The sequence below is a fragment of the Pipistrellus hanaki genome (assembly GCF_964339955.1).
Source record: "Pipistrellus hanaki genome assembly, chromosome: 5".
Classification (NCBI taxonomy): Eukaryota; Metazoa; Chordata; class Mammalia; order Chiroptera; family Vespertilionidae; genus Pipistrellus; species Pipistrellus hanaki.
The window spans coordinates 51,449,746-51,476,477 of record NC_140507.1 but is presented as its reverse complement, the minus strand read 5'-3'; the positions used below and the strand labels follow the sequence as shown (position 1 = coordinate 51,476,477).

The 26,732-nt window shown below is 40.7% G+C and overlaps 1 protein-coding gene across 2 annotated transcripts in view; it reads left to right on the top strand.

The window, feature by feature from the left end:
- GATB (glutamyl-tRNA amidotransferase subunit B) overlaps window positions 1-26,732 on the top strand; it is an 84,954-nt gene that overhangs the window by 4,252 nt on the left and 53,970 nt on the right. For both annotated transcript variants that reach the window (XM_084884908.1, XM_084884907.1), the window contains exon 3: window positions 24,932-25,045. In XM_084884908.1, the coding sequence (XP_084741034.1) occupies window positions 24,932-25,045 (114 nt within the window). The remainder of the gene's footprint in view (window positions 1-24,931; window positions 25,046-26,732) is intronic.

Sequence of the window (26,732 nt, the reverse complement as noted above, 5' to 3'; positions counted from 1 at the left end):
GAGGGGATGTGTGGGAGGGAGGGAGGGGGTCAAAAAAATCAATAAAATATATTTAAAAATATATATATATATATATATTAAAAATTTGAAAAAAAAAAATACATAGACTCCATTGTCAGATTGGGAGAATTGCCTAAGGCTGTTCAGGTGTTTGGCCAGCAGGAGGCAATAACAGTCGATTGAAATGCCCTCAGCTTTCTGGCAGCAAGCAGTCATTTAAGTCTCCTTTTCAGGTTTGGGGAAATGCCTTCAGCTATTTCCAAATGATTCAGCCCTACTGACATGCTGGAATTGGCTTCCGGCAACTTCAGTAAAAGGAAACAACAGCATATATATCACATGATATTACAATATAAGGCCAGTAATGATTATGGTTGTTGAAAATCAAGAAGTGATCAAAATGGAGGGGAGGGGGGAAATTCAACCACAATATACATTAACTACTCATTTATCTACTAATTTTTACTTAAGCCCAAGGAATGACTGGGTCTAGCGTACTCATCAGCAAAATTTTAGCATATACTTTCATAGAATTGGCTGAATTTCAACCAACTCTAGAATGGAAGGAACAGTGTGACTCTTGGTGCTAATAAATGGCTCATAGTCTAGAACATACAGTTTCAGAGGTGGCGTTTCCTGTCATCTTTAGAGAATATGTATATATGGTGGTGAAGAGGGGTGGGAGGATTATCGTAGGTGAAGTCCATACTCCCACATTTAAATCCAAGTGAAAGCTGGTTGAACTGAGTGCTGGACGGTGTGTCGGTACAGAGGTTTACCTTTCTTAGGGTCACTGCCCAGAGTGGCAGGTTGTGAGCAGTGCCTCCAGTGTGCCTGCTCTTCCAGGGCTTTGGTTGTATTGGGGCAGTTTATCTCAGAACATTTTCCTTACTTGTCCTTTTTGTCCCTGCAAACAGTATCTAAGGTCATCTTCATTTGATGTTGGGTCACTCTGGGGGAAGACAAGTATAGGATGTCTGTCTGCTCCTCCCTCCAGCTTAGAGTATTTGTCTATGGAGAGATTGTTTTTGTCTGAAAACATGCTGTTTTTCAGCTACAAATACATGAGTTCAGTGGAGTGATGGGACTAGAAGGTAGTGGCAATAGATTGGAAAATTGGCGAGTGTTGAAGATGAAGTGAGAGAGTGAAAGAAGAGGTGAGAAAACTCTTTAAAGAAGTTTGGCTCTGAAGGAAAAGAGAATGCAGTAGGTGCAAGAAGACATGGCATGGCATCAGGGAAATTTTTTATTAGTCCTGATTTCCTTAATATGGAAGAGGCTTGAGAATATTTAAATGTTTAAGAGAGTTATAGTCTGCAGTACTGTATTATATACTTAAAAATGTGTTTTAAGAGAGAATATTTTATGTTACATATTCTTACTGCAGTAAAATAATTTTCCTAAAATGCTGATAGGCCAATGAAGGAAGGGCAGTTAAAGAGGCATTTGATTAATATGGCATAATGAACATACACATTTCGTCTGCCTTTCTGTCCACCGCAAAGAAATCCTGCTGAAATAATGATAAAATAATTTAAAAGTTATAAGCCTCCAAGAGAATAGTAGAGACGACCAAAGTGCACGAGTGATGGTAGATGGAGAAGGATCTGACTAGCAGAGCAGACTTCACTCTTTCAGAAGAAAGGGACAGAAAGCCTGCAGAAAGAGATACTAGTGAGAAATGAGATGGTGTGTCCTGTGCAGCTTAAGAAAGGGTCAGGCTGGGATCTGCAGAGGGAGGTGAAAACAAAGGGGTCAATTCAGTCTGCACACAGCAGTGAGACCTGAGGTCCTCTCCCTGACCCTCTGCAGCTATACACCTCCACAGAAATGCATAGTTTAGGGAGAAAGTCAGCTGGCAACACACTCCTCCTAAAGATCCCAAGTAGGCAAAAGACACTGGGGTCAGATACCTACTGAACTCTGGGGCTACTCAGTCCTTTTACCTCCCCTGCTTGAGGACCTCAAGTGATCTGGAACTGCTATCTCTCCTCCTCTCTCAAGCAGGAATCTGTAGAAACTTGTTTGGAAAGGACATGTCCCTAGGGGAGAATTGGAGGTCAGGGGCAGAGGTTTCTCAGTAAAAAAGTATAACATACATAGAAGGAATTAGACAATGGGGGGCGGAGGGGGGAAATGAGGGGATCAATCTCATTTTGTCCAACATTTGATTAATAAGAGTTCCAGAAGAGAGAAATAGATAAGAGGAAACTATCAAACAAATAACACGGATTAATTTCCCAGACTGAAGGACATGTCTCCAAAGGAAAGGGCCTGCCAACAACCCAGAGCAAGGAGTAAAAATAGTCTCCCAGGCCAGGCACATCATCCCAAAGTGTAGGAATGCCAGGGGTAAAGATTAGATATTAAAACTTACAAAGAAATGAAAGGTTGAACCGTGTCCAGCATGGCCAGGGGTGAACCTGAGGAGGGGCAGTGAAGGATTAAAGAAGAGAGATACATTTAATCTAGGTAGGATCACTGTGCCTGGATGAGGAAACAGTGACACAGCCTGTAAGCTGAAGCTTTATTTTATAGTCAGATCACACAAAGCAAAACAAGGAGAGTGGTCAACATGTTTACAATGTTCTTGTGAGTTTCAAACCTATTTCCTTACTCAAGCCTTATTTTGGCAGCACTTATTGCCCCTCCCACAACCCATTAGCTACCTAGGAACAAGGGAGGACTATGAGATCAACCTTAATGGTGCTAGGACTTGTATGTGGCTCTGCCACAGGTCAATCCAAGGCTTGACCCTATCACCACTCGCTACAAAAGGTCCACGGGCAAAGGATGAGGAATCAGAAAGGCATCAGACTTTTTAAAAGCAACACAAAGTTCAAAGAGAAAAGAACAGTGCCTTAAAAAAAATCTTAGGGGGAAAAAAATCATTCTAACTTAGATACACAGCACTATAAATCAAGTGTGACAGTAAAATAATGGTATTTTCAGACAGGCAGATTCCCCAAAAATTTCCATTATCATGGGAAACTGCTGAAGTAATGGAGAGGTTCCAGACTGCCAGCTCTGCAGCAGGCACAGAGGGCCCAAAGGAAGGGGATGATGGAGGACTCCAGAACAGAGACTCCAGAAAAAAGAGAGGTGGACTGGGAATAGCAGGTATCTAATGTTTGTGTGGAAAAGATATTTTACATATAAACTAGAGTCTTTGAGAAGAATAAGCAATAGGTAATAAAAAGTGAAGCAAATGAAAGAGACCTATTAACTCCAAGAAAAACTAAATGTTTAAGAAAGGAAACGTAGCCATAGAATACTTAACAGTTCAGCAAAGAAACATACTTACATAAAGTAATAATAATAATAATAACAATAATAATAATAAAGGCACCAACTACTGGTTTAACAAAAACAGATATAACTGGGATATTGAAAAATAAAAAAAACTAAATTCTTTTCTACCATAACTGGAAGTCATGGTCTAAATTGATAAAATAAGAAAAAAGGATTGTAAGATTATACTTTTGGAACATTTTTGGTCATATGAGGGGAGGCCTCTTTTTAAATCCTAAATTGGTCAGATGGTTTTTGTTTTATTTTTTTTGGCTATTATTTTTTTTTTGCATTTTACCTTTTTTTTTTTTTTTTTAACAAAGCAATGAGTGAAAGGTTTAGAACTCTCAAGAGTCAAAGGTGTTTTCAACAAAGTTTTAAAAAACTTTATCTACCTACACTAATAAAAGAGTAAGATGCAAATTGACTGTACCTTCACCATGCCCACCAGCCAATCAAGAGTGAGTAGGCAAATTAATCCAACAAAGATAGTGAATTTGCATATGCAGGTGCCGAGCAGCCAGGGGCAGTGTGGGATGCTTGTGTTGTTGCCATGGCGACGACAGAGGCATTCTGCACAGCTTCAGCCACTCTGGGCCTCTGGGGAGTGTAGGAAGGCGGAAAGTTGGCTCAGGCAGGAGTGAAAAGGCAGCTCTGGCCAGAGTGAAGGCGGTGCTGGCAGCTGGGAGAAGGAAGGCCCATTCTTGCACAAATCTTCGTGCATTGGGCCTCTAGTATGAAGATAATATTAATCATCAAATATTACCTCAACTGGTTCCTCAGCCTTCTGCAGGTGAAACTTTTCTTTTTCTTCCCAGAGTCCAAACAGTGACAGATGTACCCATCTGCTCACCCTACCCTGTTCTTAGGAGGAATAAGTTCATCCACATTCTAGATCATTCACACCCAAGCTCATGCATGTCTTGCATTTCCCTTTCCCCTGAGGGTGAAGTTTCCCATTTTCCCTGAGGGTGAAGTGACCTGACTTTTTGGACTTAAAGTGTAATTCAGTTTATCTTGGAGATGCACTGAGAGGCAGCATATTTCTTTCTTAAATAGAAATATTGTAAAGTAGCAAGCATAAATAAATCCTTATGAGACAGAGTAAGTATTGCAAAATATCTCACCTTGTAACTTATACAAATGATCTCTTGTGTAAGTTACAAGGGAAGCGGAGAGAAGGGGAGTGGAGAGGAGGAGAATAGAGGGAGTGTCTCCAGAGCACAGACAGCTCTCCCGCTGTAACCTGAGGGAAGGTGTGCCCCTCTGCCCACTGGTAACGGCAACTTTTTAGGTTGGGTTGTGGAGGGTTGAGGAAGCTCTCAACTGATTTCTTTTCTAGTAAACACTATTTCTTACATCTCACTCTCCTTTTTGGCACTCTTTCCTGCCTCTATTAGTATCTCTTGCCTCAGGGTCTTTGGGTGATGCCCTTGCTTCATTTTCTTGTGCCCCCAATCTTCTCTGTTTCTCCCTAGCTCTTGAGTGATGGTATAGAATTCTAAGTTGACAGTATTTCCCCTCAGCACTTCGAAGACATGATTCCATTGTCCTCAGGCATCTATTATTGCTGATGAGAAGTCTGCATCCTTTGTAGATAATATGTGGGGGTTTTTTCCCTCTGATAGTTTTACCCAGGACATGTCCAGGTGTGGATTTGTTTTTATTTATTTGGCTCAGAGCTCAGTGTGATTTTTCCACTTGAAGACTCTCCCCTGGACTGTGGAGGTGTCTCTGTGGCATGAATTCATGGTGGCCACTGCCAGGGCCCACTAGGCTTTCTTGAACAAAAATTCTATGTTAATTTCTTCATCCCCGTCTGTCACATAGATTGGATAGTGCCAACATCCAAGCCCCACACCCAAGCCAAGTGCAGGGCCAGGGGCTCTGATTTTTCAAGTCTCTTTTCACCTATGCTTGAGGTGGGCGGCCTTCTCCATGTTGGCTCCTGTGGCTGATGGGAGATATTCTGACTGTCCCAGGAGTTTGTGGTTCCCACCTGCCTACCCCAATGGGCTCACAGCCTTGACTTCTTTTCCTAAGGGGCTTTAAATGAACATCATCTAGAGTCCCTTAAGCCTGATTAACAATAATGATAGCAGCAAAATCAACTAATATTTACTGAGAGCTTGTTATGTGCCAGGCACTGTTTAGGTGCTTTCCTTATATGTATTCACTTATTTTAACCTCGTAACAACTCTGTGAGGCACAGTTCCTATAATCCCAGTTAGAAATTAAGTGGTGAGGCTGGACAAACCCAGTACAGGCATAACTCATTTTATTGTGCTTCACTTTATTAAACTTCATATATATTGCAGGGTTTTTGTTGTTTTTTACAAATTGAAGGCAAGATCCTTCACCAGCAAAGATACTATTACTCGCTTTGTTGCGGTGCTGTGGAATCAAACGAACATACAGTGTCTCTGAGGTGTGTGTGGTCTGGCTTCCAAGTTCACAGTCTTAACCGCTTTGCTGCAGCTGACTGCTGTGAGCTTCAGAGATTTCCTCTTTTGCTTTTGAGCTTGGCTATGTGTGTTTATTTGTAAATATATATGTATAAAACCCTAATATGCAAATAGACCAAATGGTAGAACAACTGGTCACTATGACGTGCGCTGACCATCAGGTGTCCATGCAGAACGTAGCGGGCATTGGCAGTAGGTGGCAGAGCGCAGAACATGGCGGCCGGCGACCACAGTGGGATGGTGGAGCAGGGGTGCCAGACTAAGGCAGGGTGCTGGTCACTGTCATTGGGGTGAGCCTCTGATGGTTACTGAAAATTCTTTGTTCCCATGTTCTGCTGCCAGTGCCAGCCCCACTTGCACCCGCTGCTGGCACCGGAACTACCACTTGTACCTGTGCCAGTGCCTGGTGCCATCAGCAGGTGTGAGTGGCGGCTGCCAATCCCAGTCATACCTCAGGGCTTCTCTCCCTCCCCCTTCTCCTAAGGGGCAATTGGGGCCAGCTGACAGTGCTGGCCCCTCTTGCACCCGCTGCTGGTGCCCCAGTCACTCTGCGCCAGCAGCAGGTGTAAGCAGGGCCGATGCCATCAGCAGCGGTGGGAGCAGGGCTTCTAGCAGATAGGGGCCAGAGGCTGTGGTGGGAAGGGCTGTGTGGGGGCGCCGAGAATGGACCTAAACCCGCCCCTGTGCCCAGCTTGGCCCACATTTCCTTTCAAGGTGCACAAATTCGTGCACTGGGCCCCTAGTGCATATATAAATGTCTGTGTTTCTAGATATAATACTCATTTTTATCCCCTATCTCCACCCCCATTCTGATTTGTGGCACTTCTTCTGAATATTTCTTAGGACCACAGGCATTTTATCTTCTTATTTTACCTTTAGTTTTAGAATTATATGGAATCCCATCATAAATCTTCAGACTGAAAAGGTCATTCAGCCCATTTCCCTGCTTATAGGCAGGATTACAGCAAAACTAAGGACAGCATTCTTTGTTTTTATGGCAGGGATTCAGCCTCACTCATTATTTTGCCCTAGTTTAAAACAAAACAAAAACCTCTTACTCTGATACACAGTTTTCTTTCATTTATTAAATAATTGGTTGTCTATACAGCTATAGACAAGATCCTCGGCTATTTGCTTAGACTTAGTTATTTCCTATTTGTCATGTCATTTTAATTTCTCTACTTACAATACTTGGTATATGGATGTGAAATAGGAAGGAAATATATCTGTTTGATAAAACGTCATGGGATTTACAAGTCTATTTGTTTCATAATTTACCAATGTTTCCAGTAATGGTGCAGTTTTAGCAAAGCATCCAGTTTGTTTGAAATTTATGCATTGCACACATAGACACACACATGCTTCGTTATTTGAAATCCTTGCCCCTTGTTGGTGCCGATCCCTGTGCAGGAGAAAGCAAAGAGAACATTGTTGCCGATGCCCCCTGATAGGTGGTTTGCCTGTGGTCGGTAGGTAACTTCTGATCATGTCAGGCTGTGCCACAGTGCGATTAATTAGAAACTAGTGACTCTGCCCTTGTTTTTTGCTTGTCTGGTAGCTCTTATCTACACGTAACACAGAACCCCCTACTAATTATAAATGCTGCTTATTTTCTGGGGAAGAGCTCTAAAAGCTGTATGTATTAATACATACATAAACTAGAGTATTCTCCTCTTGTCTTAGGATCAGCCTGTCTTAAAAACTATTTGGGGCTTTCCATATCAAAGGTGTTTGGAATTGGCCCTGACAACTGTGGAATGGAAATTGAAACATTGATCACCACATAGTATAATTTTTTTTTTTTATTCACGAGAGTATATAGCACTATTAGCAAGAAGAAGGGGAATAAACAGGGGAAAATGCAATGTGAATAAATCTGATGTGATGCCTGCCCTCTGGGAACTAACAAACAATGTGTTTCATGCTGGAGATGTGTTCTGCGGATTGTACCATCAGGGATCTTGTTCCTTAAAGAAATGATAATGTGAATGCTTTTGTAAAGTACTTTGCGATTAATTTATTTTTAAAATTTCTTTTGACAGATTTATTTAAAGCTAGGTAAATCTGCAATATTCTAGCTCTGAACAGAGAAGATATTGTTAATAACTTCTGTTTTGAAGGGCCTAATAGATTATTATAAATACTTGACTTGGTTCTAGAGAACATCAGGCTGAAACGCTTTCCTGACCCTTAATTCTAAATGTTATTATAAAAGTTATTATTTTTAACTCAGAGCTTCTACGCAGAATAGAAATTCAAGAAAACAGCAATAGGAAAAAGTATTTAATGCATACATTATTATAAGATCTATATTTACCTCTCTGTCTATTCACACTTAGATGATGTTTCGTTATTTAAGAAGATAAATATGACAGTTTTCTATTAATTTTTTTTTCCATTTCAATGATTTGCTTTAATACAATCTGTGGAACTTATAATTACATTGTGTTCTCAGACTTTAGTCTTGCCAGTTACTCTCCAAGGTGCTTTTATGTTGTTCTTCTTTATTCATTTGTAGAGTGTCCAGGGGTGATGGGTTTTGTCTCTTTAAAAGAACTGAGTCTATGAGCTCATACGCACAAATGTGGGAAGGTTCCCTCTCAGCTCTTAAACTCTCTGATGATCCAGACTTGCCTTATGGTGTCATTAACTGGATGTTTCCCATGAACTCAATGACTCATGACAATGATGGACTTTCACATTCAGTAGGCAGCATGGCTTCCCCTCCCCTCACGTGGGAAGTGTCTGTCCCCTTCCCTGTCACAGTCTTTGTCCAGCTTTCAGTGAATTCTTGAGGCCTCCCTCTTCACAACCATCTTCATTCCCCACCTCTCCGCCAGACTTACATACAAAATGTCTCACATGAAGACTAGCTATCTATTTTTAAAATTAATTTATTGATTAAAGTGTTACATATGTGTTCTTATCTCCCCAAAACTAACTATATTAATTATAACACTTCAGAGTATGCCAAAAAAATGTATACAAACTTTAATAGCTTATAGCTCAATTTTGAAAATGAAATGTATTTTAATAAACACTGCCTTTGTTATAATTCAAAGTGTATGTATATATTTTGGGGGGGACCCTATATGTTTGTATTATATAGTTGATGGACCATCCTTCTGTGTTTGATTGTAATGTTCTAAAAAAGCAATTCGTTGATCTTTTCTGGGCCACTTGACAGTACTTTGCATGTAAAAACATGTATGTAACACCCTTAATATTTCTCTATATAATTGCACATACTTATATATGCATACATGGGGAGTCCATCTGAAAGAATTTTCCAGGAGTCTAAAACATTTTTGATATTTTTTAATCTCTTTATACGAATCTTTCTAAAATGCATTTTATACTTGCCTGCTTTTTAAATAGAGTATATTGAACATAAGCTAATCTTTTCTTAATTACTTAAGGTTATCAGCAAAATCAGTGTGGCTTAGTGTTGTAATATAATGGTGCCTTCAAGGGTGATTGAGGTGTGGAAAGCTATCTGATTCTACAGTAAATGGCTAATGATGGCCATTCTTCTAAGGTTTCCTCACCTACCTCTCTCCTCCTTTTTAAAGCCATTGTCAGTATATTTGATTCTAAGAATCCCTTGCTCATTTTTCACTACTCAATTATTATTTCTATCTGCTCTGGCCCAGAAAGTCAGATTATCACATTTATTAATGTAAATAAGAACAAGGCTCTTAGTAGAGACCTGTCCTACAAAATAAAGTACATGGATGGTATGAAAGCTGGTTAGCTTCTTGATACAGTAGGAAGAGATCCTGGAAATAATTTAGTTTAGTCCTTTTAAATTACAGATGAGAGGATAGCTGTTGTAATTTGCCAACAGTCACACAATTATTTATTGTCCCAGTTAGATTGAGAATTTGCGTTCCTCCCAGTTTAATGCTCAGCTTCCAGTCTGTTTTCACCATAGTTGCATGTATATGTGTCTGTATATATTTCAGAACATTAACACCTAAATGTATGTATATTACAGGGGTGGGCAAAATTAAATTTACCATTGTAATACAAATAAATAATACAGTAATTAATAGTAATAAAAGAATGAACTCTGTGTTTCATGTACTCACAACTGTAATTCTACTTTTGCCCACCCCTGTTGGTTAATAGGTGTACATTCACATGCTTATACACACACAGAGGCTTTGGCTATTCAGTATTGACACTGATCATGTGTGCTGTTTATTACAACACTAGAGGCCTGGTCCATGAAATTCGTGCACGGGGCAGGGGGGGGCGGGGGCTGTCCCCTAGCCTGGCTTGTACCCTCTCCAATCTAGAACTCCTTGGGGAATTTCCAACTACCTATGGGATTTACCCTAAACTGGCAGTCAGACATCCCTCTCACAATCGGGACTGCTGGCTCCTAACTGCTTGCCTGCCTGCCTGCCTGCCTGATTGCCCCTAACTGCTTCTTCCTACCAGCCTAATTGATGCTTAACTGCTCCCTTGCCGGCCGATTGCTCCCAACTGCCCTTCCCAGCTGGCCTGATCACCTCCAGCTGCCTTCCCCTGCTGGCCTGATATCACCCCTAACTGCCCTCCCCTGCCAGCCTTGTCACCCCTAACTGCCCTCCCCTGGTGGCCTGGTCGCTCCCAACTGCTCTCCCTTGCAGACCTGATCCCCTCCACCTTCCCTCCCCTACAGACCTGGTCACCCCCAACTGCCCTCCCCTGTTCCCTGTTCATCCCCAACTGCCCTCCTTTGCTGGTCTAATCATCCCCAACTGCCCTCCCCTGCCAGCCATCTTGTGGCAATCATCTTGCGGTGGCCATCTTGTCACTACGTGAGGGCAGCTGTCTTGTGGTGACATTGCGCAAGGGCATGATGCTACTGAGGCTTTTATTAAATAGGATCTACTAGGTGAGAAATCTAATCCTGGGAAGAGGAGAAAGTGCTGATTCAGAAAGAGATGGGCAAAAGGAGATCTAACCTAATTAGCCTCCAGTTCAGAGCACCAGATACTGAATTTCCCCAGACCCACTATTAAGAGAGCAGCTCTGCCTGTGGGCATTTCTTAGCTAATGGAAAAATCTTTTAAGATTTTTTTTCTCTATGCTTCATTCTGAAAGGTCTTCTTTGCACTTTCTTCCAGTTCACTAATTCTCTCTTCATTAAGTCTACTCTGCTCTTTACCCACTGAGGTTTGTTGTTGTTTTTTTTATTTTACTGAGTGTACCTTTCATTTATAGAAATCCTATTTTTCTCTTTTAAATATTTTCTGTATTTTTAGAAATACCTTCTTCCCTTTTCCACATATTTAGTTCTTTATTTTATTTTATTTTATTTTATTTTATTTTAAATATATTTTATTGATTTTGTACAGAGAGGAAGGGAGAGAGATAGAGAGTTTAGAAATATCGATGAGAGAGAGTCATCGATCAGCTGCCTCTTGCACACCCCCTACTGAGGATGTGCCCACAACCAAGGTACATGCCCTTGACCGGAATCGAACCCGGGACCTTTCAGTCCCCAAGCCGACGCTCTATCCATTGAGCCAAACCGGTTCCAGCTAGTTCTTTATTTTCTTAACAATTTTGAATTTACTTATTTTATAAGTCTGTGTTTAATAATTCTATTGCCTGAAATTCTTGGACTCTCTGTTCTGCTTTTTTTTTTTTTTTTTTTTTTGTGTGTGTGTGTGTGTGTGTGTGTGTGTGTGTGTGTGTGTCTGCTGATTCTGGATAAAGATATGTGATCTTCTTGTGTATTTTGTAATTTTGGATTATGAAGCCATATTTGACAGGGATTTATTAGTGGGAATCTTGTGGCTGAGTTGAAAGCAAGTCTCTCCAAAGAGCTTTTACATTGGCTTTTGCCAGATGCCCTAAGTCAGTGGTCTGCAAACTGCGGCTCTTTGGCCCCTTGAGTTTTTAACAAAGGCCAGCTTAGGAGGACCCTAATTAAGTTAATAACAATGTACCTACTTACATAGTTTAAAGTTTAAAAAATTTGGCTCTCAAAAGAAATTTCAATGTTGTACCGTTGATATTTGGCTCTGTTGACTAATGAGTTTGCTGACTACTGCCCTAGGTCAAAGCCAGGACTATTTTTTCATGTTTATCTCTTAGCTTTGGGGTTCTTGGACCAAAGAGTTAATAAAATAGAACCCCAATCCCTCCTGAAAGTAAACTTAAGACAGTCAATTCTAGAGTCTTGTTTTTACCTAAAGTTAGGTTAAAGGCTGAGACTTTATTAAGATTGAAATGTTATAAAAAGGAACAGAGAATGTGACAACATAGTTGGGACATGGGCCAGGAAAGACATGTTTACATCTCTCTGACCTCCTTTCCTCTGCTACCAGGATATCACTCTCTTCTGATTGCAGTTTTTCTATGGTGATTTCCTGTGTATTGCATTTCTGCACACTGATTGAGGCTGAGATCTGTACGCATCTTGGTTCATTTTATCTCTCGTGATTGAGCTCTTCCCAAATTCCCCTAATTTGTGCAGGGTTGCACACTCTCACCCATGGTCTTGAAAGGTTATTCCCCCACCAACTTTCATCCTTTATGAACCATTCCCTTTACCTTTGTGTGGAAATGATGATACCATCTCAAGGAACAACAAAAAAACAATAGTGTTGAACTGAGAGGAGCACCTGTGGTGGAAGAACCTATGGGGAACTGAGGGACCTCATCTGCCTTCTTCCCAGTGACTCCCATTGGCCTGCAGAGCATCTCTCTCACCTGGCCCTGTGCGCCTTCCTGGTGAGGGAACATATCAAGGCAGCATTTCCTCTCCCTAGAGATGCATTTCTGAGCAAGAAACTTTTAGTGTTGTGTTTGGAAAGGGCTTTTCTCACATTTCCACATCCCCTCATGCAGGTTTGTTTTCCCCTCAAAATATGTGCTTGGATGCGATTGAGCACAACAACAAGCCATTGTTAGAGGAGACAGTGCTATACTTAGAACTCATAACTCTTTAAAATAGATGTGGTACACTACTGTTCCCAAAAGTCTGAAATGCTAGAAAGTGAGGTGGGAATGTGTAGAAAATAAAATATAAACACATGGCCAAAGATGCCTAGGATGACGAAAGCTTAGGGATCTTTTGTTGATATAAATATGTAGTAGTTAAAAAAAAAAAAAAAAATTGCCTAACAGTGTTCTGTGACACTGTGTTTGTCTCTGACATTCAGGCAGCTCATACAGGCTTTGTTCTGGTGATTTATACTAGAAGCCTATAATAAAAATGCAGCCTCATATCAAGCAGCTGGGCACCATTCATTTTTCGTCCACAGACAGTTTCAGAACATAAAAAATTGCAGCAGACCACTAAAAGCTGTATCCTCACAGGAAATGCATGCCTGGCCATGGCAGCTGGCCCTCTTGGGTTTCTTCATTTTTGTGGAGTCATTGGTGATGCTGTGGTTTATGAGTTAGTTTATGAGTGCTAGAAAGGAAGTATGAAAAGGATACTTTCCCTTTTGAGTCGGAACTAATTGAGAAATCAAACAGATGGAAATGAACCTATCAACTTTATTATCAATAATGGCTTGATTTAAAACTGCAACTTGATATATAGCAAATAGGTTCTACTGCTTTCTACATGAGTTGAACTCAGCTACCCAAAACGGTAAGCCTTCCACTTGGAAAAGGCTTATCATATGGCCAGAGTAGAGCAGCATATACCATCTCCGCATGCATACTGATCAGAAGGTGCTCATACAGACTTTGTTCTGATGATTTGTAGTAGGGGCTATAATAACAATGCTCAGCCAGAAGATACTGGCCCACATGTTCCTTTTCTCAAAGTCACTAGTCAGAAAAGCCACTTCTCATTGGGAGACAAAGCAATAGGGAGTCAAGAGCAAAATCCAGCCACATGGAAACATGGGGGCAGGAGGATGAGAATGCCCAGTTGTGCCCTTGAATACCAGTTTTATTGTGTCTTCGAGTAGAGTGAGACACTTTTTTTTTTTAATGGATTTTGTAGGATTCTTTCTCCACACCACAAATATATAATTGTCCTCTGAGGCCATTGGTATAGGCCTTTCTTACTTGGTCACTTTGAATTGTATTTTCAGCTTCACATTTAGCATGAGGAAGGAGTTGGCTGTTGTCTCCACTGCAGCATCTTGGAGAATTTTTTCCCTTAGCTCTTTAAAATCTTGGCAAAGAAGTCATTTTGCCATTGGCATCCCAGAAATGACAAGCGTAGGCTTGGTGATATTGGCATAGTTAGTGTAATCAGGCTGGGCCCCTCTGCAGAGCATTCTGTTACTTGCAGCAGAGGGTTCTTGCTACCGAGCTTTCAATGTTTTCCAGATTTCCACCACCGATTGCATCCTTATTATAGGCCTGGAGTTGGGGCAAGGAGCATAAGTGAGAATCAAAAGACATTAGTTTTCCCCTGGAACCTTTAAAATATTGTATTTCAGATTTTGATGCATGAATATCCTTTCACAAGTATAAAAGCAAGAAACATAATCAATCAATCAGTCAATCAATCAATTTGTCATGCTCTGCAGCTTTCTTAGGAGATGCAGACAGGCAGTAATGTGTGATTATCGATAGTGTCTTGAATTTTCAGTGATGTTTGCTAACTCATAGGCCACCCCAGTAAGCAAGGTCAGGGGCTCCAACCCCAATTGATAGAAGAAACTGTTGGCCTACTGATTTGCCCAAGAACACAGGGAGCTCAGGGCTTAGTTTAAAAAAGAAGTAAGTCTGGTTCCAGTTGTTAGCTTAAAGCACCAGACTGCATTTCCTGCTGCAATATTTGCTAATTGTTCATTTCCAACAAAACAACAGGGAATTTTTCCTTTATAGCTAGTTGTAAATGTTCAAGATGCCTCTAAGTCACTCATAACCTTTGTTTACTTAATCACACCAGTAAGCTTTTTTATCTGTCTTCTTGCTTGTTCTCTTCCATTGCTACATCTATGCAAAGAAGTGAAATAAATATTAAAGCACTTCATAAACTCTCAAGTGGTGCATAAATGGAATTTATTATTATGATGAAAGTCATTCTTGACTTTTCATCATTAAAAGATAAATCAAGCTATTTCCATTTCATAGTGACCAGTAGGGTTGGGCAAGGAGTGTTACTTGTGTAACACTCACCTGAAATAACTTAAAATGACACATCAGCATGAGTAGCAATAATATGAAGTTCTCAGTCATATAAGTCTTTCAAAGAAGCACACATTGAGAAATTGCATGTACAGGGTAAAATAACAAAAAAAGCATTAACAGAAAACAAAAATAGACAACTTTATGGGAAAATAAAAGCATTTCTAAGTAGAAAAGGTATCATTGGGGAAAATTATTTTTCTCCCAGGTAAAAGAAGAAATCTTCCTTTCATGTTCTTGATTTTATGTATGTATTGTCTATGTAGGATATATATGATAGTACAGAATTCGCCAATGGATTTTTCACATGTTACTAAGAGGATTGCACCTTAGTTCAGCCCTTACACAAGGGCCTTAATATGTCTCATCACTTAATGATGGCATGGGAAAGTTTAGATGGATTAGTATATATAATGTTTTCTTTTCTATAGCTGAGTTTTAGCAACAGTGAATGAAAACTTCTGATTCACATGTGGTTTATGAGCTGTATTAGTTTAAATAGCTCCAGTCTCCTTTTACCACCTTAAGGCTTATAACATCTCACCATCCATTCAGGTGGAGAATTATCTACTCCTTTCTCTCTTCCCCAACTTTTTATTAAAAAAAAAAAAAAAATGAAACTTATAGAAAAGTTGAAAAACTAGTACAGTGAACATCCATCCTGCACCAAGAATCTTTTTCTCCTGAATGAGTCATTTGAGAGTAAGTTGCACACTCATGGCACTTCATTCCTAAATATTTCAACATCTATCTCCTAAGAACAAAAAATTCTCTTATGTGACCACTCTAGAAAGCTAACATGAATATAGTACTGTTATCCAAGACCCAGTTCACGTTCAAGTTTGCACAGTTGTCTCAGCATTAGCATTTATTTTCTTCTCCGCTATCCAGGATCCAGTCAAAGATCATATGCTGTTTATTGTCATGTCTCTTTAGTCTTGATTTTCCTTTTTCTTTCTTTTCCCTTTCTCTCCCCACCTTCCCCCCTTTCTGTTTCCCTTTCTTCTTTTCTTTTCTTTCAGGACATTGACATTTTTTAAAAAGTCCAGACCAGTTTTTAAAATTTTACCTACTCTTGAAGAAAACATAAGGGACCAGGGGCTTTTGCCCTGTGACCATTGGCTTGGCTTTTTTATTTTTCCTTTTAACTTCCATGATTTTGTGGCTTGCTGTGAAGCTTCTTACTAGACATACTAGAACAGTGGTTCTCAACATTTCTAATGCCGTGACCTTTTAATACAGTTCCTCATGTTGTGGTGATCCCCAACCATAAAATTATTTTTGTTGCTACTTCATAACTATAATTTTGCTACTGTTATGAATTGCAATATAAATATCTGTGTTTTGCGATGGTCTTGGGCAACCCTGCTCTCGATCCCCAGGTTGAGAACCACTGCTGTAGAGCCTAGAGCCTAAGACCATTGGAAAACACAGACATTTTCATTACGATTCATTAAAAGTAGCAACATTACAGTTATGAAGTAGCAACAAAAATAATTTTATGGTTGGGAGTCACCACAACATAAGGAACTGTATTAAAGAGTCGTGGCATTAGAAAGGTTGAGAACCACTGTACTAGAGGCCAGTGCACAAAATTCGTGCACGGGTAGGGTCCCTAGCAGCTGCCAGCTGCCAGCCACGGCCTCCCTTTCCCAGGCCGCCTATCGCCGCTGCCAGGCAGGGGGAGGGGCCATGGGCATATGGCCTGCCCTCTGGTTGAACTCCTGGTCAGACTCCTGGTTGACAGGACAATTTGCAAGTTTTATTCAAAAAGTATTCAAAAGAACTAATTTTTCTAAAAACTTGACCCCCGTGTCTATTTCATGCCTTCATACATCTCTTCTCCACAGACACTAGAAAAAAGTAACTGCTGTCTTAGAAAACAAGGAAGTCGCCAAAACCGGTTTGGCTCAGTGGATAGAGCATCGGCCTGCAGACTGAAAAGTCCCAGGTTCGATTCCGGTCAAGGGCATGTACCTTAGTTGCGGGCACATCCCCGGTAGTGGGATCGATGATTCTCTCTCATTGATGTTTCTAACTCTCTATCCCTCTCTTCCTCTCTGTAAAAAAATCAATTAAAAAATATTTAAAAAAAAAAAAAAAAAAAAGAAAGAAAGAAAGAAAACAAGGAAGTCATAGATATGTGGGGACAACAGTGAGATGGGGATGAACATTCACTCAAATTAACTGTTTCATAACTGTCAACTTGTTAGAAGGTCATTTCTTTCACTTAAGAATGGGGGCTTTTGTCAGCCACAGGCAAGCATACAAAATTCAGGAAAATTTTGCTTCACTATAAAATGGAAAATGCAATAATATAAACTTCCTGAGACATTAAGAAATATGATCCCTATTCCACTGGAGATAACACACTAATGATCACAAAAGGTGTTAGTTATCATTTAATGGGGAAATATTATGTTGACATAGTGCGTAATTTTAGCATCTGTTGTGCCTTACTTTGGATTGTAAATCAAGACTATTGGAATCCCTTGTCTCCTAGAAAAGCTTGCTTATGTAAGATTTGATTGAGATGGGCATCTTGCATTTAATAACACTTTCATTCTGCAACTAGTATTTACTAATTACTGCTGTCCTCCCCAGGAGGTAGGCAGATGCAGGAGGAGAATGGAATCCCAAATGAGAAGTTAACCTGCACACCCAATCTTGTTTTTTTTTTATTTAATATATTTACTAAATACTAGTCTGTTAATTTTATTTAATTCACAGAACAATCCTGTAAAATAAGTTTGTTTGTTTTTTACCTAACAGATAAAAAAATTGAGGCCGAGAGAGGTTAGATAATTTGTGCAAGGTCATGCAGCTAACAAATAATAGAGATGAGATTTCAACTCGGGTCTTTCTGATTCAATTTTGACCCAGTTGGTCAATCAGTAGAGGTCTTCTTGGAGATCAGGTTAATTGCCATAAGTAATGCCAAATTAGTAACTGTTGGGAATGTTGTGCGAAAAAGGAACAGAGACCAGTTAACCTGCACACCCAATCTTCTTTTTTATTTTTTAAATATATTTTATTGATTTTTTACAGAAAGGGAGAGGGATAGAGAGCTAGAAACACTGATGAGAGAGAAACATAGACAGCTGCCTCCTGCACACCCTCCACCGGGGATGTGCCCGCAACCAATGTACATACCCTTGACTGGAATCGAACCTGGGATCTTTCAGTCCGCAGACCGACGCTCTATCCACTGAGCCAAACCAGTTTCAGCCCAATCTTGTTTTTTACTGGCTGCCAGTAACTCAAATTTCCTTATCTAACATAACTAACTGGCTGAGGGTGAGGTTCCTCAAATGAACGATATAGTAGTTGGGCCATTGGCCTCCAACCCCAAAGTGAAGTCTAAGCAAATGAGGCTGTGTCATGTAAGAACTCTTTTCACCTAGCACAGAGGCAGGCTGCCAAGGTCAAGGGCTTTTCCTTTTTCCTTCAAGCCCAGAGATGAATGCCAGATCTCAGTATTCCAATAGTCCCTGGAAAAACGAGAGATTGTTCCAGTGCCTTAGGCCAAACTGGTCTAGGCTGCCCTCCCCAGGAGGTAGGCAGATACAGGAGGAGAATGGAATCCCAAATGAGAAGAATGAGTCTCTGATACTTTAGAAGCAAGAAAATATCCTCGCCCTTGATTCTGATTAGCCTGGGTAGTAGAAATGGTGCAAGAGGACTGGGAATGGAGAGGAGCACTGGAGCTCAAGGACAGTTGGAATGACACACTTCTTTTGAACACAAATTGTTTCCTATGAAATGTATATTTATATCTTTCTCCATTATGAAAAAGGGATTTAAACAAGAGAACATATAACATTCTCTTTCTCCTTTTTCCTAGGCAATGCCCATGTTTAGGCATAAAGAACATACATATTTATGTGGGTATATTTATGTAAATATTCAGTATTTCCATATAACTAGTAACTTTTGATGTAAAATTCCACTTTAGAAAAATTAACTGACCAGTTTTAGCAAGCTTAATCATCATAGCTCAAGAGTATTTGTATTTGTTTTGGCTGATGAATAAAGAGCTCAGTGGGGAAAAGGGATGTGGGGGGTGAGGAAATGGGGGAACACTTTTCTCTACCATAATGAAAATTTATCTCTGTGGCAACTTTTGCTTTGAATATGAATCAGAGGGAGTGCATACTTTGAGACATATTTATGGTTAACAGTAAGATAAAGGCCCATTTTACTGCCTTATTTTTACTTAGTAAATCTTAATTACCTTCTCTTCATAAATTAAGGCCTTTATCGTGTTATATCTCAATCATCATATTTGTCATATGTAGCATTAGTTTCACAGAATAATTCCTTTTGGGCTTTTTGTAAAACATCAACTTATAGTCTTTGTTTTAATGCTCCAGAGGAATTGCTGACTGGATTTTCAGCGAGCACAGTAGTCTTGTCAGATTGTCACAGTTTTTAAAGGAGGTACTGATACCAGTAGGACTAACTCTGTCATAGCATCATAAGCTCACCAGTTGAGGGTAAATAGGAAGAGGAGAAAAATGGTGTGAATTACAGACTAATTTGAGAGACATGTGTTTTTATTCCTTTGAAGTACATCACAAACTATTTCCTGTTATAGGTCCCAGAGACTGGCTTTAGTGAATATATTTATTTGTAATTAGTAGAATTTGACATAATGTATTTTTCTGTGTATAAGATGCTCCCCATTTTTCCAATCCAAAATTAAGAAATCAATATTTTAAACATAAAACACAATACATTTTTAGTTAGTAATTACTGCAAGTAATGTTTACATACCAGTACTATGATTTATGCAGCATATCACTTTATTCAGCTTCTGTTGCATCCCTGCACCCTTCTTCATCACTATTAGATCCAGACATATCAATTTCTTCAATTTCTGTTGTATCACTGCTGCCTTCTGAGTCACTGTCTTTATATGTGAGATCATTCTCATAAACTGGCATTTTCTGAACTAATTTTCTTCATGTTTTCATGGCCAACTCTTTTCTCCTCATGATATTGAAGCACTATTTTGCCTTTCCTATAAAATTAATGTTCATTTCGTTGCATACATTCTTGCCTGACATTGAGTTGACACACATAAGCCACTCTGGCGCTGCTCCATAATCCAAGTCTTAAGCCTCTGCTCCAAGTTTGCACATTTTGCTGGTTTTTCTCTTAAGGCCTTCTTCTTTGGCATTTTAAGGAGTTGTTCTTCCTGTTTTCTCCACTGTCTGATCATACACTCAGTGGGAGGAGGCCCAAATTGTCTCTCTGCAGCTCTTATTTACATGCTCTTTTGCATAGCTGGTTACATTCAGTTTGAATTTTACAGAATAAGACAATAACTTACCAGAATTTATCTTTTTATTTTTTGACATCTTTATAGGCTCAGAATGCTCTGGTCCCTGTTTCATCTGTGCATTCTCCACCTCCACCTCCAGTTTCTAGTTCCCAGGTTACCTGGCTTCTGACTGGTGAGGCCAAGAGCAGGATCTGATGAAAGACTGGAGGTGGGAGGAAAGCAGCCTCTTTCCCTCTTCTCCTCTGACAACATCTCTGGTAGTGGGTGGGCCTCTACCAGGGCTCCAGCTAGTAGGAGTCAAATCTACCATGTGTCTAGTGTTCTCTGAGTGCCTAGTCCTCAGCCCTGGGGTAGGACTGGCTTCCTGCAGTTGAGAATCTCCTAAGTGGCCTCCCTGGGCCCTCTGATGTCTCAGCTCTTCTATCACCACTGTAAAGTCTTTGCATTAAATGTGTCCTATTTTACATACTAAGTGATTTCTTTTTCCTGACACATTTTTTATAGAACAATTTTGCTTTCATTTCATAGCTTATGAATGTTGATAAAGGGAATGTTAAATTATCCATTACCTCAGTTAATCAGATGTAGATAATGGGGCAAAGAATAATAAGATAAAATGACTGCCCTCAGGGAGCTCAGTCTGGCTGGGGAGAGAGTGCTTAGCAGAGTAAGTGGGAGTGGAGGAGGACTAGACTAGGGTAGTGATGGGACATCCACCCTCATAATCCTTTTCCTGACCATGATCTGCCCATTCTGTCTCTGTAGTCATGAAATTTGTTGACTATCTCATCTCCTGCCTCTACCTATCATACCTTCCTTATATTCTGATTAAAAAAAAAAGAACTGGCCTCTTTCTTTATCCTTGAAGCCATTTACTTATTTGATATGGCATTTCATGAGTGTTTGTGTCTAGGGATTTCAGAAGTCTAGCAATAAAACATTCCCCTGCTAATGGAGAAAGCCTGTAGGTCCACTCGTTATCAAACCTCCACATGCCAGAGACTGTATGTTGAGTGTTCTGCAAAGTTAAAAGAACACAGTGTTTGCCCTCTAGGTGCTCACCATCTGGAAACAAACCTATAGAGATAGAAACTGGCAAAAAAAAAAAAAAAATGTTAGAAATAATTATCTACCTTAACTTTTCTCTTTGGTTTGTGTTGCTGCTCCTGAGTTATGGCCAGGTGTTAGTAGTCTTGAAAGCTTACACTAGCAGTCTTTATTCTTTGAATATTTATGATGGAATGTACTAGCCTGGGTTCTGGGGCTCTTAATTCCTGGCTCTGCCTCTTTTTATAAGTGTCACCTTGGCCAAATGACTTAATCTCTATAATTCCTGTCACTATCTATAAGATGAGGATCATAATAGTGTCTGCCCTAGGATTGCTCCGAGGATTAAATGGCAAAAGGTATGTGATGTGCATAGCACACCTGCTGACACAGTGCAGTGCATGAGCATGATAAATACGTGTGCCTGCAGCCAGAGCAAAGTATCCTAAGGCTCAGTTGAGAAAGGTGTGTTGTGTAAATTACAAGGTTCATTGCTTTCCTTCCACATGAAGGCTGTTGTGGCTAATCCCGAGATCCTTTGTAGTCACCTTATTTCAATTGTAAAGACAATTCTGGACCATGCTTTCTTCAGGACGAGTTAGTCTTTTGAGTTTTCAAGTCACCTCTTTAATCACATCATACATGATTGGTGGTTGCTTCAGGGCACTTCCAGAAACAAATTTGAGGCAGGTAAGACCTTTGTGGCAGGTAATACCTTAGAGGAGATTCAGGTATCTCTGCCTCTCCAAAAACTTCCGTTAATATCCATCACCTCCCTCCTCATTTGAGTTTCACACCTATTAATTGAGCACCACTATTTTTTTTTAATTCTGTATAGGGCTTCAGGGATACAGAATGAACAGCCAATTTCCATTCTCATAAAACTTAGTGTAATGGAAATATATGTAAACAATTCAATGGACTGTGATTCAAACACAAATGGAAGGGTGTGGAAGGTCAGAGCAGTACCTGGGAGGAATATAGGAAAGTTTCAGAGATTTGGTGACACCTCAGTAGATCTTAAATGGATTAAGAATAGGGAGGATCACCAGGTCAGCATGGTTTGTAGAGGGGAACTGAACCCTCTGTGTAGGGGTGTGATTGGAGATGAAAGTGAAGATGCAGGCAGGATCATGTAAGAGCTTGGCCTTTATCATGTAGACATTGGGGGCTGTTGAGTGATTTTAGGCAACAGAATGCTATAAGATTTGCATTTTAGCAGAATCATCCTTGTGTGGATAGTGAACTTGAGAAGATGTTAGAGGTGCTGGTGGGTTCCTGTTCCCACTGCAGATTTATTAAGGCCAGTGACAGAGCCCTCTTTCCTTCTGTATCCTTGAAGCCTAATACTTTTTAGACATTTAAGAAATGTTGTAAAATAAAAACAGCCCAAGTTGAATTTCCCAATTCTGCATCCTATCCTCAGAACATGCTGACCTAGACCTCCATCTGTCATAAGCAGCTTGACTAAAATCATAATAAATTATTTTTGGTTGGCATTCTTTTTACTGGCACTCTATTTACTAGCCCCTCTGTGCAACTGTAGTGTGGTGATGATTGATGCTTATAATTCTGACCCTGAAGTACTTTAAGCCTTCTAAATCATCAAAAGCAGATTAAAGTATATTCAATATCACTGCAGTGTTTGTGTGTTTTACTGCATTCTTATTCTTTGGAAATTAATGGTTTATCATGTGTCTGTGTACTCAGTTGCACATAGGCACAAGAGTCCATGATCACCCCCAACTCTGCTCTCTCTCTCTCTCTCAGTGCCTGCCAGGCTTAGAGTGTTTATTGGAAATGTATGCCTAGAAATAGGCAAGCAAAATAAACCTAGTTTTCTTCTTTCCTGGGAGGAAGCAGGTTGGCCCCAAAGGGGCGGATTCGACAGAGATGAGAGAGGAGGCAGTAGTTGGAAATATAGTGGGAGTGCTAAGGCAAGAACTGGTACAGACTAGCGAAACAGGCAGTTTACAAGTGAGCCCATGCTAAGGCCTGAGGCAGGGACACCAGCTTCGAAGTCTTGTTTGCCTTGACCAGAATCATCAGGCCTGAACTTGGCAGCAGTGTCTTCCAGTTATATTTGTATTACAGTAACAACTGTTCAGTAAAATGCCAAACAGCAGGTGAAAACATCAATAATTAGAGCATCCTGTTCCCCACACTCACACATCTTCTTGTGAAAGCCATTATTAGTGCAGAGCTGGCAATATAATTTGGCCCAGAGGGCAGAACTCCAAATAGAGGCTATGAGATGGCTGTCTTTGTTCTGTTACCTGGCTTCCGGGAGAAAGGCATGTGGTGGTGTTACCAGGAGGGAGAGTGGCTGTTGGGATTATCTTTTGGGGGTTGTATATTGCAGTGATTAGAGATGTCTCTTTGTTTTATTGTGCAGATTTGTTTGTCAAATCTGTGTTTGATCAACAAGTTATGCCTGTGTCGGGGAGCCTCACTCATTGTCCAAGCCTAGAGAGGCAGTCCCCAAAACACAGGATTGTTTGTCACCCTCTAGGCAAGTGCACAGGTGGATTTTAGAGCTAGCTTTACCATTTGCCAACTCTGTGATTTTGGGTGAGTCTCTTAGTTTTTCTGGGTCTTAGTTTTTCTTTTTCTGAAATATTGGAATAATATAAGTTCCTTCTTTACAAGGGTTGCTGTGAGGCTGGAATACAATGCTGGATGTGAAAATGCTGAACTGGAAAGCCCTATATGCATGAGTATACTACAGCAATTAAAGCACATGATAAATATTCTAATAAAAATAGAAATGTTTCATCAGCAAGCACAGTGTCCTCAAAAATTTCCCCAAAGTACAGTGGGGAAAACGAACTAAAATTGAATTTCTTCTGTAGAGTAGATGTTCCGGCTGTTACTCTAGCCACTCCACAGCTCACATCAAATCTGTTTCAGAGATGAGGAAATAGCTTCTGGTCTCAGCAGTATATCCACATAGCACAGGTGGGATGTGGGCCTGGCTTTATCCAGAATTTAGTGCTCCTTCTCCTCTCTAGTTGTCTGTCTTATTCCAAACCTCCCTCCTCCAAAGTTCTTAAAAGCTGTTCATGTTCTTTGGGGAGAGGGAATTGCCATTTCTTGGCCATCCACACCTGTAGGTGGGGCAGGGCGGATCCAGAGGCCCTGAGCTTTAAGAGACCCTGGGGGGACCAGCAGTTTGGGGAGAGTCAGGGTGTAGGGCACACTCAGAGTTGGCCAAACCTGGACTGGAGGCAGGTATGCCCCTTTCCCAGCCCTTGAGGAAATGGCTGTAGCCCTATAATTTCCAGAACTTCATCTGTCAAAGTGTGTTTCAACCTCATGCAGGTTGTTTGGTGAGCTGCTGCTTGGGTCCTTCTCCCAGGAGTCAGTGCTTCTCATGCATTCTGACCGGCTCCTTGCTCTGCTTGCAGAGGGAATGAGGTTAAATTTATTTTGTGTAGTAACCACTTTGCTGAGCTTTTCTGGGACCCTCCTGTTAATTTTGATGCCAGGAACAGAGGAAAGGATCCCTAAGGTGGCAGTTCATTACCTGCCCAGTGGAACCCACTGCCGCATGCATTTTCTTTTATATATATTAAGTTTTCACTATTCCAGAATAACAGAGCCAGCTTATGAACTGGCTCATAAGCCACACAGAGAACCAGAGAGAATGCCTGTTGAAGGGCTAAATTGAATATTCAGGGAGGATGTCAGTGTGTGGGAGAAGCATTTGTTCAGACTGGAGCTGTGTGTCGTGTTTCCATAGGTTCTCAACAGGAGGTGCGTAGAGGCGGCAGTGATGACAGGCCTGGCACTGAACTGCCACATAAACAAGAAGTCCTTGTTTGACAGGAAGCACTACTTCTATGCAGACCTCCCTGTAAGTATGCTTTGTGATTGCCCTCTGTAAGTTCTCAGAGCTGGAGGGGTTGGAGCTGGGGAGGAGGGCTGAGCCTCACATGTTTCCCATCAGAGGTCTGTCCATCGCAGCAGGAAGTTCTGCCCGACCTGATGAAGGCAGGTGCCCCCCGATGTTTGCTAGATTGGATGCAGTTGTCCTGATTGCTGACTCCTTGCTTACCCTCATGCTTCTGGTGGCTCGCTCATAATTGAATGGGGAGTAGAAGAAGCCAGTGTTCCCAGGCTCAGCCCAGCCGTGGTGTTTGGCGCTAATTGCTTGTTAGGACAAAAGCTAACTCTGGGGCTGATGTAACGGTAAACGCGGTAAATGCATGCTGTAGCTCCATAGACTCAGCAAGAGCTTCCCTCTTTCAAGTTGAAGTTCCCAATAATAGCACCGTCACCTTTGGAGACATTTCTGTCATCTCACGAGGAGCAAGTAAGTGGACGGCAGTAAGCAGAACCATGCGCCTGAAGCCTAGACTCACAACAGGAATCGGCTGAGCAGTAAAGCCAATGTTAGCCTGCTTTTTTCTTAAAATTTGGAAGTGTTTTTCTTTTAGAGAAGCCAGTGTGGACCCGAGCCAGTTTTGTTTTGTTTGTGTGTTTGTTTGTTTGTTTGTTTTTATAACATTAAACAGAACCAAAACTGCAGTGTTGAATGAGTTTCCCCGAATCATGTTTCATTTGATCGGAGCCTTTGATACTAAGTGTGGCCCTTCTTCAGATTAAAAAAAAAAAATGGGGGTGAGGATATTGCTTCCCAGTCTCCTTGAATGGAGACTTGGGTGAGCTGGTTTTTAGTAGGTGAGAGCGGGGGGTGGGGGGGAGAATTAAATAAAAAATACAACTAGAACCTGAATTCTCCAGCTGTTGCTTGGGCCCTCTGGTTGTAGCCTTTTAGTAGATCCTCCTTTTTCAGATGATGGAGAGCATGAACTGGCATTTTTACATCTTTTAAGAGTGATAACCAGTTTGGTTAAGATGGGGGACTTAGTACTATGGGACTAAAATGAGAAGTTTTGATTATGTGTGTCTTTCTATTCTTTCTGGCCCAGGCAGCTCAGATGATCCAGAGTTAGTGTTGTCAAATATTACATGGGACATACACTAAAAAAAAAAATTCATTATTTATCCGAATAAGCAGTTTATTTGAATTATTCTAATTTGAATTTAAGCATTCTGTATTTTATTTGGCAGCCCTACTCAGAGTTTACTTTTTATAAATTGAGACTTCTTTTTTGCACAGAGAACGAGTTGGCCGAAAGCAGTGATTTCTGAAAGTGTGGTTCCCCAGAGCACTAGCATCAGCATTTCCTAGGAACTTGTTAGAAATATAAATTCTCATCTACCATCCCAAACCTGCAGTCAGAAACTCTTCAGGTGGAGCTAGTCTGTATTTTGACCAGCCTGCCAGGTGATTCCAAAGCAGCTAAAGTTTGGAAAATGCTGGCTGGGTGGCTAGGAGCACGGACTGTGAGGCCAGACGATCCTGTTCAAATCCTGACATTGATGCTTACTAGCTCGATGGCTTGGGGCAAGGCCCTTAATCCCTTCCGTGCCCTGTACCTCTTGCTAGGATTGTTGTGAGAATCAAAAGGTGTACCGAACTAAGAACATAGTATCAGGGACTCCAGCAAGCTGAAGCAGATGCTTCAGCTGTTACT